The sequence below is a fragment of the Salmo salar genome, chromosome 15, assembly GCF_965601325.2.
Source record: "Salmo salar chromosome 15, fSalSal1, whole genome shotgun sequence".
NCBI classification, from domain to species: Eukaryota; Metazoa; Chordata; class Actinopteri; order Salmoniformes; family Salmonidae; genus Salmo; species Salmo salar.
Window position 1 is genome coordinate 75,043,780 of NC_138305.1, and position 16,203 is coordinate 75,059,982.

The following is a 16,203-nucleotide window of genomic DNA, read 5'->3' on the forward strand; positions in this document are numbered from 1 at the left end:
CCCAGCTAACACATCCGACTCCAATAGTCACCTAATCATGACCTTCAGTTTAGAATGCAATTTTAATCAGCTGTGTTTTGCTAGGGATGGAGAAAAGGTGTGACACCAATCAGGCCGTCGGACTGGAGTTATTCACCTCAATAACAACTAGTATCATGACAACCCGACCAGTCGATACTGCTTAATTAATCCATTGGGAACAGGTTTTCATTAAGTAGCCTATTAGTCATTTAATTTGCGTAAAGTGTCTTACCATGTGAAAAAGATATGATATGATTACAAAATATTGTTGAATACAAGAAACCAGAAGTTATTTGGTCAAAAGATATAGAGACTATGTTTTGTCATATACATTTTACACTGCTTCCAGAAAAACATTTCTCATGCAGAACAATGAATGTAGTTTAGAAATACTAATTGTTAAGCATACCAGGAAATATGAATGTGGGCAAAAGCGGCTTTCAAAACCCGGTCGAGCAAGGTGATGACTATTGTACTCCTGTCAATATTTGCATGTGGAGTGTTTACAGAAATCAGCCCTTTGACTTACTGTTTTCCAGGAAGTTGGGAGAATGAAGGTAGAACTCTTTGCCGATGTGGTTCCAAAGACGGCTGAGAACTTTCGGTAATTTTACCTAAACAAATTTCATGACTTCCTAGTGCAAAATCATGCCTTAACTTTCACATCAAGGCCACATTCAGTATGGCATAATGTTGTAGAATGTCGGACAGAAAATTATTCTGTAGAAGAGACATGCCTCTGACGTATCTGCAATGTTTAGTACATTGCACCATACTGAATTATTAAAGATTTGTTAGAGATGATTAGTAGAGGTGATTTTGCCCTTCCAATGAAGAATAAATGCTTTCTTTTGTCTTTTACAGGCAGTTCTGCACAGGGGAATTCAGGTAAGGGCATCTCTATGGACACTAGAGTAAGCTATATATTGATTCCTGGTACACTTGCTTATCTACTCGCTCTGACCACCCAACTGTACCCATGTACTACTACAGTTACAAGCACAGTCACTGTATGAAAGGCTGTAGTCAGGAGAGGTTTTATTGCTCACTTGACACAAGTATCTAGCAGGTTAAGGTGTTGGCTTTATAACGCCATCTACTGGAGCTGTAGAACCCTTTCCACTACCTTCCTCACACCTAACTAGCACAGTTCACCCTTGAAGAGAGTTCAGTATTTGATTAAAATAATGTACCTGCAGCCTGTTCACTGGCCGTGGTGTCCACTTAGTGGAACAGGTGTATAGAGTGTTATTCTTTTCCTCAGTACAGGTGTTTTAATTGTGGCAAATGTCCCTTTTCACTTATGGTTTAGGCTGTTGAGCACAAATTAAAAGACAGTAGTCGTGGCCGCTTCCTTTCAACTCTGCAAAATGCGAAACCTTCTGTGCACCCTAATAGGAGAATGGTAGGGAATCAGACCACAACCTCTTTTTCCTTTCCACTTGTTCTTTAGGCATTAAACCATTTGTGTTAATTGCTGTTTTTAATTGTAGTTTGCATAGTGATTTTCTGAGGGAAAAGAAAAAAATCCCATAGACAGCAACTCTTTAACATTCCAACTATGGAGACAAACAATGACTCTTTATGATGACTATACAAGATATATTCAGGCATTCTTGGGGGAAAAACTGCAAAAATATTTTGTCGTTGTCATTAGTCAAACTCTATTAGCTAAAAGGTAAACCCCTTGTCTATTTTACATCAGTAAATATTACTGTGATTTGAAATAATAAAAATGGAAAGGACGAGTACTTTATTCTAAATAAACACTGAGTGTAGTACAGCTTTCCATGACACAGACTGGCCACGTAATTCCAGGTGAAGGCTATGATCCGTTATTGATGTCACCTGTTAAATCCTCTTCAATCAGTGTGTAGATAAAGGGAATGAGACTGGCTAAAGAAGGATTTTTAAGCCTGGAGACAATTTGAGACACGGATTGTGTATGTGTGCCATTCAGAGGGTGAATGGGCAAGACAAAAGATTTCATTGCCTTTGAATGGGGTATGGTAGTAAGTGCCAGGCACACCGGTTTGAGTGTGTCAACAACTGCAACGCTGCTGGGTTTCTTACGCTCAACAGTTTCCCGTTTTGTATCAAGAATGGTCCACCACCCAAAGGAGATCCAGCAAACTTGACACAACTGTGGGAAGCATTGGAGTCAACACGGGCTAGCATCCCTGTGGAACGCTTGACACCTTGTAGAGTCCATGCCCGACGAATTGAGGCTGTTCTGATGGCAAAAGAGGGGGTGCAACTCAATATTTGGAAGGTGTTCTTAATGTTTTGCATACTCAATCTATTTTGAAACTCAAACATGGTTGAAAATGTATCTTGTAATCTGTTATGACACTGTCACACACATACGCCTATCTGACAAGTGAGCCTAAAGGAAAAACCTACGTGGTAATATTACTCTAGGGCAGCCATTCTCAACAGGCAGACGGACCGCTGTCCAGATCTGGACCCAGAATGGGGTCAATAGGGACCACCACGGGTCCCGACAAAATTTATTATTATTATTATTTTTTTTTTTTAAGTTGATCAAGTAGCCCATGTTAGCTAGGTAGGTTAGCCTAATTTATCTATCTAAATCTTGTAAACTAGTTAGCATGGCCAGATTACGTGCCTTGGACCCTCGACCCCTAGGGGGCACCCTATTTTAATTTGTTGAGTCACTCTGGCATCATATGAACACACATTAGACATGGCAAAATGTGTAGAAATAAGATTTAAAACTGCTAAAATTCTATGCCAACAAGAGAAATTTGAACAGTATGGGGCTGCAAGGTGGTGTTTGTTACTACGCTGTTAAATGAGAATATCCATTCACACTTTTTCCACCTAGGAAATGTGTGTGTTCTCAAATAGTACATAGTAGTTGAGTACCCCTGCTATAGGGTAAAAGTGAATCCCTCGACCAGGATTTGCATGTACAGTGCCTAGTGTGATTCTACAAACCCCTTGCACAGTCTTCACATTTTGCTGCCTTAGAATGATATCAAAAGTACTACACATTTTCAAAGTGAAAGACAAATAATAGAAATGTTAACTAATTAATATTAAATAACAAAGATGTCTTGATTATGTCTTCACACCCCAGAGTCAATACTTGGTATAATCTCATTTGACAGCCTTTACAGCTGTGGATAATTTTGAATAAGATTCTACCAACCCATTGCAAAAGCTCAGTAAATTTGGTTGGGAGTCAGTGATGAACAGCAATATTCAAACCTTGTCTCTGATTTTCAAGCAGATTTAAGTCAGGACTGAGACTGGACCATTCAGTAACACTCAACACCTATTGGAAAGCTATTTTGGTGTGTCTTTGGCATACAAATGTGTTTAATTGTCCCACTGAAAAATAACAATATAAACTCAGCAAAAAAAGAAACGTCCTCTCACTGTCAACTGCGATTATTTTCAGCAAACCTAACGTGTCAATATTTGTATGAACATAAGATTCAGCAACTGAGACATAAACTGAACAAGTTCTACAGACATGTGACTAACAGAAATTGAATAATGTGCCCCTGAATAAGGGGGGGGGGGGGGGGGGGGGTCAAAATCAAAGTAACAGTCTTCTCCTCATGGACTGCACAAGATTTGCCAGTTCTTGCTGTGAGATGTTACCCCACTCTTCCACCAAGGCACCTGCAAATCTTTCTGGTGGGAATGGCCCTAGCCCTCACCTTCCGATCCAACAGGTCCCAGACGTGCTCAATGGGATTGAGATCCGGGCTCTTTGCTGGCCATGGGAGAACACTGACATTCCTGTCTTGCAGGAAATCGCGCACAGAACGAGCAGTATGGCTGGTGGCATTGTCATGCTGGAGGGTCATGTCAGGATGAGCCTGCAGGAAGGGTTCCACATGAGGGAGGAGGATGTCTTCCCTGTAACACACAGTGTTGAGATTTCCTACAATGACAACAAGCTCAGTCCGATGATGCTGTGACACACTGCCCCAGACCATGACGGTCCCTCCACCTCCAAATCGATCCCGCTCCAGAGTACAGGCCTCGGTGTAACGCTCATTCCTTCAACGATAAACACGAATCCGACCATCACCCATGGTGAGACAACACCGCGACTCGTCAGTGAAGAGCACTTTTTGCTAGTCCTCTCTGGTCCAGCGACGCTGGATTTGTGCCCATAGGCGACGTTGCCGGTGATGTCTGGTGAGGTCCTGCCTTACAACAGGCCTACAACCCCTCGGTCCAGCCTCTCTCAGCCTATTGCAGACAGTCTGAGCACTGATGGAGGGATTGTGCGTTCCTGGTGTAACTCGGGCAGTTGTTGTTGCCGTCCTGTACCTGTCCCGCAGGTGTGATGTTCGGATGTACCGATCCTGTGCAGGTGTTGTTACACGTGGTCTGCCACTGCGAGGACGATAAGCTGTCCGTCCTGTCTCCCTGTAGCGCTGTCTTAGGGGTCTCACAGTACGGACATTGCAATTTATTGCCCTGGCCACATCTGCAGTCCTCATGCTTCCTTGCAGCATGCCTAAGGCACGTTCACGCAGATGAGCAGGGACCCTGGGCATCTTTCTTTTGGTGATTTCAGAGTCAGTAGAAAGGCCTCAGTTTTCAGAACTGTGACCTTAATTGCCTACCGTCTGTAAGCTGTTAGTGTCTTAACAACCGTTCCACAGGTGCATGTTCATTAATTGTTTATGGGTCATTAAGCAAGCATGGGAAACAGTGTTTAAACCCTTTACAATGAACATCTGTGAAGTTATTTTGATTATTACGAATTATCTTTGAAAGACGGTCCTGAAAAAGGGATGTTTATTTTTTTGCTACGTTTATGAATTCAGAAGACTGAGACAGAGTTTTCTCTTACTTTTTATCAGGGCTTTGCTCCTTTCACATTTCTTTTGATCCTGACAAACTCCCCAGTCCCTGCCGGTGACAAGAATACCCATAACGTGATGCTGCCACCACAATACTTGAAAATACAGATGACCAACAACATTGCATTTACGCCACATTACTGGCCAGTATGGCAAAGTGAAAAGAAAAAAAATCCACTCCAAATCATCCATTGTTTTTGCAACAAGGCTGTTAAGTGATATTGTAAGACAACACGGCAAAGAAATTAACGTTTTGGCCTAAATTAAAAACTACAGGCTTGGGTCAAATACTACACACTACAGGGTGAAATCCTCTATATTTTCAAGTATTGTGGAGGCAGCATCATGTTATGGGTATGCTTGTCATCGGCAGGGACAGGGGAGTGTTTGATGATCAAAATGTTAGAAAAGATCCCCCTCATTCTTCTGAAAACCTAACCCTAGCTTGGTTTCCATCCAATTGGCGACAGATTTTCCTGCAAATATTAAAACATCTGCATAAAGGAACATATGCACGTTTTCCCACCAGTGGCGTTTCCACCAAAGTGACTTGTTGTGGAAAAAAGCAGTGCGTGATGACGTAGTGCACATAAAAGGTACTTTTTTGCTTAAGTTTTCATGTACCGAATGAAAATGTAAAGTTCAATATTTTTCCAGGGCATTTTCAACTTAACCGATTTTTAGTTTTGTTACAAAAACAGTTGTGTTAAATAGCAAATGTGCACACTCTGGTCTTGGCACGTACGCTGTAGCCAACAGCTCGCAGATACAATGTGGGTGGACTAGCCTACATGAGAATATTATTAATTAGATTTTTTTTATTTGTCAAACAGCAGCCAAGGATCGGTCATCATGTCACCAAGACACTCATCACCCTGTGAAGTTCATAATGTATTTAATCTGTAGCCTAATAAACTGTGTGCACCACACAACATATCATCACGTGACTTCAAGTTTACTTCAATATGATGGTTATTATATTAATATTGCCATTTCTTGCGTTATGAATTCCGTTCCCGCCATGTCGAATGAACAAATTGTCGGGTCAACATTTATGAAATTGTACTGACATTTCCTGTTTCCATCAGCCCGGCCGTGACTTTTTTTTTATGCTACAGGTAATTCATCCACATGAAATGGTTGGATTGAAACCTGGTTCCTGAGAGTTTTGTTTTTCAGCGGGACAATTAACACATTCTAATGCCAAAGACACCAGAATGGCTTTCCCAAGAGGTGTTGAGTGTTCCTAAGTGGTCGAGTCTGTCCTTATTTAAATTTGCTTGAAATCAGAGAGTATTGCTGTCCAATGATTCCTAACCAAATGTGCTGTTTGACCAAATAAAATGGTCAAATGTTGTCCTCAGAGTTATGCAAAGTTGGTGGAAGCACCTTTGGCAGCTATTACAATGACTGGTAGGCCGTCATTGTAAGTAAGAATTTGTTCTTAACTGACTTGCCTAGTTAAATAAAGGTTAAATAAAAATAAATACGATTTCACCTAGTATTAACTCTATGGTGTGAAGACGTACGCAGTTAAGATATTTGAGTTTTATATAATTTCGCAACATTTTCTGTAATTTGAAAATGTGCAATAGGAAAATAATTGAATTTATTTTCATTTGGGATTTAATTTTAAGGCAGCAAGGGCTGCGTAGACTTTCACTAGTGACTGTATATTTCCCAGTTAACAGTAAGGATACATGTCTGGTTTGTGAAACTTAATGTTGATTACTTTTCATGTGAATGCGCTATCTTTAACTACCTAGCGCTGACTTGGAGGTGTAAAATGAGCTAAACCTAAAAAAGTTTTTGTTTTGTTTTAGTGAACTAGCCTATTCCTTAAACTTTAGAGGCTTTCTGTATACTCTGCTGACTTTTATATCAATACAGCAAAGGAGGCAGTACCATCTTAATTTATCTGTACAAACTCTCTCCTACAGAAAAGATGGTGTCCCTATCGGATTTAAAGGCTGCACCTTCCACAGGTATGCTTGAGTGGGATGATGGAAGATGATGTGACAAGTGTTACTTTACATATATTTTTGATCTGACATCAAATCACAATAATGGATATTGTGATAGGCTAGGCATTGTCTCTTAGAAGCAACAACATGCATATTAAGTAATTATTGAATCCATAAAACCTATATCTTGATGGGGTGTTTAGTGTCTTCGTGTTGGTAATGCTTTTCTTCGCAAGCACATTCTTACGTGTTATGATTTGGTAAGATACAATATGAATATTTTTGTATAATTGAATTTGATTGTTAGATAAAAAGCTCCTCAGTCTGTTGCCAGTTTTAACGGTTTTTTATTGCTTCCTCTACTAGGGTGATAAAGGACTTCATGATCCAAGGCGGGGACTTTGTAAATGTAAGTCAATTCACTGCTCTTTATTGTTTCTGATTTGTTCTTTTAGAATTCCAGCCAAACTGTTAGTTTATGCAGTTAACTACTTTTTTGCAGCATGTCCTTTATCTGCACTGCGGTGCAGGTACCCAACTGTAATAGTGTGCTACAGAGTTGGAAGCCGCACATATCTGCTATTCGATAAGTCAATTAAATATGGTGTGAAATATGTAACGGGCCGGCGGACTATCGCTCTCTGCAACTCTGGACTCTGTATCAAATTAGCAATACATTAGCATTACAATCTACTTCTAATCTAATTTGTCCTCCTTTGTTTCCCTTGATCCTGTGGTGCACCTGTAGGGCGATGGTACAGGTATCTGCAGCATCTACAGAGGACCATTTGCAGATGAAAACTTTAGAATGAAGCACTCTGCCCCTGGCCTCCTATCCATGGTACCTTTATTTCAGACAAAAAATCACACGTTTGCACACACACTGCTGTTCATACACACATGTTCCATTGGAGACATTTAAACATTGATATGAATAGACATTGATTATAACTGATGTTATTGGTTGATGTAGGTGAAGCATACAGTAATAACCCTCCAATCCGTCCTCTGCAGGCAAACAGTGGCCCCGGAACCAATGGCTGTCAGTTTTTCATTACCTGTACGAAATGTGACTGGCTAGATGGAAAGCATGTGGTCTTCGGTGAGTATTACTATATTGTGGATCACAATGGGTAATATTTAATATGCTGTATGTGTATTTGGCTCATAAAATATTTTATTTCAACATTTCAGGGAAAGTGGTCGACGGCTTGCTCGTCATGAGAAAAATTGAGGTAAAAGCTCTTCATTTGATAAGGGTTTGTGCCCAGGGCAAGATATATAATGATGATCCTCAACAAAGATCAAACTTTAAGGGTTGGTGGGTTCCATGGAAGTGGAAGTAGAAGCAGGGAATACTGTTCTTAGATAATCCAGATTTAGAAACGTGATTTCAGAGCCATGTTTTAACCTTGGATTACATAGTATTGGATTATTGAGTCCTTGACTGTGCTAGAGAATAACAAGGCTAATTTATTATCTGAATTGGTCGCTTAGTAGATCTAAATAACATTGGGGCTGTTTTCTCGACACAGATTAAGCCTAGTCCTGGACTACAGAGAATTCTCCATTGAGTTTGCTTTTTACTCCAGGACTAGGTTTAAAGGGAAACTGAATGCAAACACCAATTTATCTGAAAATAGCTCATTGATATTAGTCAGAAAAAGTTATTCCAGAACCAAAATGGATTTAAAAAGTAAGTAGGTTAATTGTGGTTATTGAGTCCATATACTCCAAAACATAGTTTTGTGAGATTTGTGTAATCGAGGTCGTCACGATTTACATGAGGTTTGGGTTTGGATTACAATCATGCCTACTAACATAGGATTGTAACGCCTAAGGAGAATTTTCATGCACAGAGAAACAGCTGCGCTTTATTCAATCATAGCAGTGAACCTCCACAGACACTGAGACAGACCTGCCCATTACACAGCGCCTTGGACTTGGACCTGTTTACATAGGACAACACGTCGCCAATGTTATGTTGAAAGAACACTTGGCCCTTAGCCCTTTATGGAGTGGCCACTTCCTGGTGTGTTTCATAGTGAACACTTCAGTCTGCCACTATTTTGGGCAAAATGAGAATTTGGATGATGCGCACTTATATATATCAACTGCCACTTGTCAATATAAAAAAATTCTAAAATCATTTGCAAGCATTTTGTGTCCTGCCGCGACCTGTTTTATAACATGATCTGCAATGAAACACTGCCAGACAGACGTATACTCTAGTAATAGATAGTGAGAAAGTTGTAAATGGCACCGAAGCACACACGTTGCTTGATAAGCTAATTTAGCTAACTTGGGCAGCTACTAGCTAGCTTCATTGACAAACAGAGATGGAACTTTGCTAGCTAGCTAGTGATTTTGGGCACTGATACACAGCGGGTAGCAGATTGTGCTTTATTTACGATCGTTTGACAGCTTGCTGCTGATGAAGTTGTAGACGTTCTCAGAAATCAGTCCTGAGCGCAGCTAGCAGAAGCTGACTCCATACTGTCTGCAGTGCACTTTTTATGCAAATGTTTTTAACTTGAGAAATACTGCACCAAACACCTTAGCTAGATATGAAATTGTGTGACTAAGACCTCTGCAAAAATGTCAAAATTGCAGATTTCATGATTTACCTTAGATTAATTCGGACCATTTTTGAGGATGTGGTAGTGACTATGTTGTTGCTACTGTGTCTCAATGACAAAAAACAACTGCCAGGGTACGATAATGCGAACACATCCAAATCGTACCACATACCCAAGACCAAAATCATATTTTTCATAACGAGCAGCAGAAAAACATGTGGAATCATTAATCCGCTCTTTAATCTGTGTCCGGAAACTTCCCCATTGTGTTTCTTGAAAGCAGACATATGTTATTGTATAGTCAGTCAGATTTGGCTATACATATCTGGCTGGGAAAAAATATCTTAGTTTAACCTCAAAACCCTTCTACACTTCAGATTACACACTGTTTAGACATGAGAATATCTGTCGCCGGTCCCAAGCTGTTTGCAACAACCATCTGATTTAATATACGTCAGAATTCTTTGTATACAGTACGTCTATTGCTGGTAGTAGAATCACAACCCTTTCCAACAAATGTCGTAAGGTAGAAATTACTGTACCATTTTAGAATGTTATATTGAACGTTATCTGGACTCCTCTTTCCCACAGAACGTTCCTACCGGCCCAAACAACAAGCCCAAGCTTCCCATCCTCATAGCTCAGTGTGGGGAAATGTGACTCAACTACAGGGCAAGGATATTTTTTAGGACAGCCACATAACCTCTTTTTGTACTTGAATAAGTGTGTTCTTCTCCCATGTTTGCGCTCAATAGACATCAACCAAATTCTGTTTACTTCTGTAAGTTGAGTGGAAGTCAGTTTGCCACACAATCATGACGTCTCCTATAAATAGTATAGCTATACAAATTGCATTGCTTGAGTCGGTAAAATTCACAGACTGTAAATCTAGGATGTAAGACATCTTGGACATCAACTAGACTTGAGCCTCATTACTCCTTACAAAAAAAATGTTTCTGTTCCAAGTATCACCAATCCATACATTTCCTATGTGTAATTCGATAACTCACTAATAAATGTATAGACTACTGTAGCTTACTCAAATGTTTTCTCAATGCTTAGCTATGAATAACAATTATTGGAAATGCAATGTTTTGTATGGAATCTGTTGCCTTTTTATAAATGGATCATATAAATGTGCTTTTTGGTGCAGCGGTTCTGTTCAGTAGTTGTTTTTCGAAATGTCAGGTTTTCAACAATTATTTGGTATCCCCCACCAACAATGCATGTGAGTAACAAGACATTGAGTTTTCTTATAGCCTAAACAGAATAGATTCCACATATGGACAATATTGAGGTTTATCAATTTGTCAGGTATAATAAATTAACATTTTTGTCAACTACTGCTGGTATTCTAATTTATTAAGACATTTAAACCTATGAACCATATTATATATTATTGTTGAGAAGCAATCTCAAAGGCATTCACAAAGTTCCTCAGGTAATGGATGGACTGTAAGTAAATTGGACAAAATCTGACCTTTTTTAAAACGGAACTTTAAAAAAATACGCTTCCCCACCCCCACGCCTGAACTTGCCTTGGACCCTTTCCCTCCCAGTACAAAAGAATCCTTTCACATGGAGCTCGGCTCTCTTATGGAGCAGGAACAGTTTTTGGGGGTCTTGGTGGGAGGCTTCTGGGGTCAATGTTAAAGGCCGTCTTTGTGTGGGACAACAGGGTCCGACCATTAACAACAGGCTCTTCACACATCAACCAGTACTCATAAACTGTGCCAGCAGGGCATTAACATGACAAAAGATGGGGAGTGGTTTGGGGCTGTTTCGCACTCAGGCTTGGGCTGGCTGGCTGTCTAGTCTACCACACTGGCAAGTGGATCCTTTTAAATGTTGGATTTTAATCGAGGACAATGATGACAATTTAGCAGTGGTGTAAAGTACTTAAGTAAAAATACTTTAATGTACTACTTTTGGGGTATCTGTACTTTACTATTTATATTTTGACTACTTTTACTTCACTATATTCCTTAAGAAAATATTGTACTTTTTACTCCATATGTTTTCCTTGACACCCAAAAGTACTCATTACATTTTGAATGCTTAGCAGGACAGGAAATTTGTCCAATTAACGCACTTATCAACCACACATCCCTGGTCATCCCTACTGACTCTTGATCTGGCGGACTCACTAAACACACATGCTTTGTTTGTAAATTATGCCTGAATGTTGGAGGGTGCCTGTGGCTTTCTGTAAATTAATAAAACAAGAAAATGGTGCCATCTGGTTTGCTTAATTTAAGGAATTTTTAATTATTTATACTTTTACTTTTTATACTTAAAAGTATTTGGTTTAAAATATACTTAGACTTTTACTCAAGTAGAATTTTACTGGGTGAATTTTACTTGAGTCATTTTCTATCTTTACTTTTACTCAAGTATGACTGTTGGGTACTTTTTCCACCACTGCAATATCGGGTTTGTTTGATTTGAGGTATATTGTTGATAGGAAACCCAAGTCCCTTCCTATAAAAATGAGCCAGAAATCTTTTTGGATAGAAACGCCTCTTGGTGCTGCTAGAGATTAAAGAGAAACACTTGACATACAGTTGAAGTCGGAAGTTTACATACACCTTAGCCAAATACATTTAAACTCAGTTTTTCATAATTCCTGACATTTAATCCAGGTAAAAATTCGCTGTTTTAGGTCAGTTAGGATCACCACTTTATTTTAAGAATGTGAAATGTCAGAATAATAGTAGAGAGAATGATTTATTTCAGCTTTTATTTCTTTCATCACATTCCCAGTGGGTCAGAAGTTTACATACACAATTAGTATTTGGTAGCATTGCCTTTAAATAGTTTAACTTGGGTCAAATGTTTTGGGTAGCCTTCCACAAGCTTCCCACAATAAGTTAGGTGAATTTTGGCCCATTCCTCCTGACAGAGCTGGTGTAATTGAGTCAGGTTTGTAGGCCTCCTTGCTCGCACACGCCTTTTCAGTTCTGCCCACAAATGTTCTATAGGATTGAGGTCAGGGCTTTGATGGCCACTCCAATACCTTGACTTTGTTGTCCTTAAGCCATTTTGGCACAACTTTGGAAGTATGCTTGGGGTCATTGTCCATTTGGAAGACCCATTTGCGACCAAGCTTTAACTTCCTGACTGATGTCTTGAGATGTTGCTTCAATATATCCACATAATGTTCCTACCTCATGATGCCATCTATTTTGTGAAGTGCACCAGTCCCTCCTGCAGCAAAGCACCCCCACAACATGATGCTGCCACCCCCATGCTTCACGGTTGGGATGGTGTTCTTCGGCTTGCAAGCCTCCCCCTTTTTCCTCCAAACACAACGATGGTCATTATGGCCAAACAGTTCTATTTTTGTTTCATCAGACCAAAGGATATTTCTCCAAAAAGTATGATCTTTGTCCCCATGTGCAGTTGCAAACTGTACCTGTTTCCTCCAGCATCTTCATAAGATCCTTTGCTGTTGTTCTAGGATTTATTTGCACTTTTCGCACTAAAGTACATTCATCTCTAGGAGACAGAACGCGTCTCCTTCCTGAGCGGTATGACGGCTGTGTGGTCCCATGGTGTTTATACTTGCGTACTATTGTTTGTACAGATGAACATGGTACCTTCAGGCGTTTGGAAATTGCTCCCAAGGATGAACCAGACTTGTGGAGGTCTACAATTCTATTTCTGAGGACTTGGCTGATTTTTGATTTTCCCATGATGTCAAGCAGAGGCACTGAGTTTGAAGGTAGGCCTTGAAATACATCCACAGATACACCTCCAATTGACTCAAACGATGTCAATTAGCCTATCAGAAGCTTCTAAAGCCATGACATTTTCTAGAATTTTCCAAGCTGTTTAAAGGCACAGTCAATTTAGTGTATGTAAACTTCTGACCCACTGGAATTGTGATACAGTGAATTATAAGTTAAATAATCTGTCTGTAAACAATTGTTGGAAAAATGACTTGTCATGCACAAAGTAGATGTCCTAACGGACTTGCCAAAACTATAGTTTGTTAACAAGAAATTTGTGGAGTGGTTGAAAAAAGAGTTTTAATGACTCCAACCTAAGTGTATGTAAACATGCACCATTTTGTAAGTCGCTCTGGATAAGAGCGTCTGCTAAATGACGTAAATGTAAATGTAAACATCCGACTGTATACATATCAGCCAAAAATGATACATAAAAGCTGTAACATGATAGAGATGTGCCTAGGAGTACATATGGCTATTGAATAATATCCTTTATTTGTAAAGAGCAGTTTCATACAGTGGCCAACTTTTGTCATAATAAAGAATGCATATAAAAACAATGAAACATAAATGATAAAAGCAGCATAGAATAATACAAATTAATACAAACACATAGGAATAAGATGTTAAAAAGGAAGACAAAAGTTAGCAAGACTAATTACAAGCCAAACTAAAGAGGTTGAACCTTAACCTTGCTTGTAAAAAAAATGTTACTGTTTTTTGCCTCCCTCCTTTTTAGATGACGTGGCACAGCATTCCAGTTGTGGGTTGTAAAAGCTAAAAGCTGCTTTACCACTTGACAGTAATATGCGTATGGTATTCCAGAAAAATCTGGAAAATACTTAAATTGCCTTGGAGCACTCTATTAATAGCTCCTAGAATAATCTGCTCTTTAGTTTTGATGTCAGCAACAATAGACATTACTATAAGGTTACAGTAACTGACTAATAGCCTGCATTGTTTAAGGGCACTCTGTTTTTTTTAAATGATGCTGGGACACAACAGGACACTTGACATTCATGAGAGCACCCTGGAACCTACCTCCTTCCTATTCTCTTTTTCCAACCCACAGCCATTCCAGTGGGGATTTTGGCGCAACTCCGGCCATGATAACCAAACTGAAACATGTCCAACTTGTATAACAACTAAAGGATAGGCTAGGTAGCTACCAGGCAGAGTGGTTCATAGCTAGTGGAGACTGGTAATTGTGAAATAGCAACGTGAAGGGTACAGTTAACTCAAAGCAACCCTTTAAGAGTTTAAAGACTGATACTCCTCAACAAGCTCATGTAATATAGGATTCACAGAGAATAAAAATGAAAAGTATTCAATATTTAATTATTATACATTCACTATTTTTCATTCATTCATGTATAATAATGATTGATCCCACTTAAAATAAAAAATGACTAAGGCATAATGAAGCCTTCACCTTTCATCAGGCCTATAGAGATGCTTCAGAAATCATTCATAAGCAATTGTCTATAGTTATAAAAGGGTGACAAATGGCTTGTGCCGCTGTCATATTTGGCAAATCACCAGAAGGACCTTTTATATCACTCATACGACTTTGCTTAGGCCTTTATGTGATTGGTGAATGATGTATGTAGTGCTTATGAAGACTTTATGAATGCTCTATAAACCCTTCAAGTCGTTGTTAGTTTAAAATGATGAGGCCCAACATTTTATACAGGCCTACAGTAGCAGTCAAAAGTTTGGCCACACCTACTCATTCCAGGGTTTTTCTTTATTTTTACTATAATCTACATTGTATAATAATAGTGAAGACATCAAACTATGAAATAACACACATGGAATCATGTAGTAACCAAAAACGTATTTTATATTTGAGATTCTTCAAAGTAGCCACCCTTTGCCTTTGACAGCTTTGCACACTCTTGCCATTCTCACAACCAGCTTCATGGGGTAGTCACCTGGAATGCATTTCAATTAACAGGTTTGGTTTGTCTGACAGATGTTATTTTTATGTAAAATATTCTGTAACAAGTGTTGTTTTTGTGCTCAATGGTGGATCTATTCATAATTATTTAAGAGATGATAAAAGTTCATTTGTGGAATTTCTTTCCTTAATGCTTTTGAACCAATCAGTTGTGTTGTGACAAGGTAAGGGTGGTATACAGAATATAGGCCTATTTGGTAAAAGACCATGTCCATATTATGTCAAGAACAGCTCAAATACGCAAAGAGAAACGACAGTCCATCATTACTTTAAGACATGAAGGTCAGTTAATCCAGAAGATTTCAAGAACTTTGAAAGTTTCTTCAAGTGCAGTCGAGAAAACCATCAAGCACTATGATGAAACTGGCTCTCATGAGGACCGCCACAGCAAAGGAAGACCCTGAGTTAACTCTGCTGCAGAGGATAAGTTCATTAGAATTACCAGCCTCAGAAATTGCAGCCCAAATAAATGCTTCACAGACTTCAAGTAACAGACATCTCAACATCAACTGTTCAGTGACTACTGCGTGAATCAGGCCTTCATGATTGAATTGCTGCTAAGAAACCACTACTAAAGGACACCAATAAGAAGAGACTTGCTTGGGCCAAGAACACATGGGGATTGGTGAAACTCACTCCTCAGCCTGAAGTGTCACCACTTGCACTGCTGAATAGCTCACTTTTCGGTGGTGCTACTAGGTAAGATGCTTCAGGAAAGCAGTCGTTTGCTAGGCAGAGGCCCTGTGGTCAAGCCTTTGTATGAACCGAATCAGGAGGAAGCGGGAACTCGCAAAGCAAGCAGCGTGACTTCCTTTACACTGGTGCCGGGACCCTCATCAGCAATTGCGCTCTGCTAAACACTGGGGTCACTGTGGAGTAAATTGGGGGGTGAATGTATCACATGGGAATGCGTGAAACTCACTCAGAAACCTGAAGTGTCTTGCGCCGCTGAATAGCTAACTTTTCGGGGGGGGGGGGGGGTGACTAAGAGACTTCTAAAGGGCGGTCAAGTGTGTTTGCGAGGCAGAGGTCCTGGGTTTGAGCCTCTGTATGAGTTGAATCAGTGCAGTAATCAATAACAATGTAATACTAAAA

General features: G+C 39.6%; 1 protein-coding gene across 2 annotated transcripts in view; it reads left to right on the forward strand.

The window, feature by feature from the left end:
- Positions 1-10,760, forward strand: part of ppih (peptidylprolyl isomerase H (cyclophilin H)) — a 40,157-nt gene extending 29,397 nt beyond the window's left edge. The window contains 8 exon segments of one of the 2 annotated variants that reach the window (NM_001141233.1): positions 561-625; positions 886-909; positions 6,815-6,859; positions 7,205-7,247; positions 7,587-7,679; positions 7,853-7,940; positions 8,033-8,073; positions 10,009-10,759. In NM_001141233.1, coding sequence (NP_001134705.1) covers positions 561-625; positions 886-909; positions 6,815-6,859; positions 7,205-7,247; positions 7,587-7,679; positions 7,853-7,940; positions 8,033-8,073; positions 10,009-10,077 — 468 coding nt within the window. In that variant the 3' untranslated portion in view covers positions 10,078-10,759. 2 annotated transcript variants of the gene reach the window in all.
- The last annotated feature ends 5,443 nt before the right edge of the window (positions 10,761-16,203 follow it).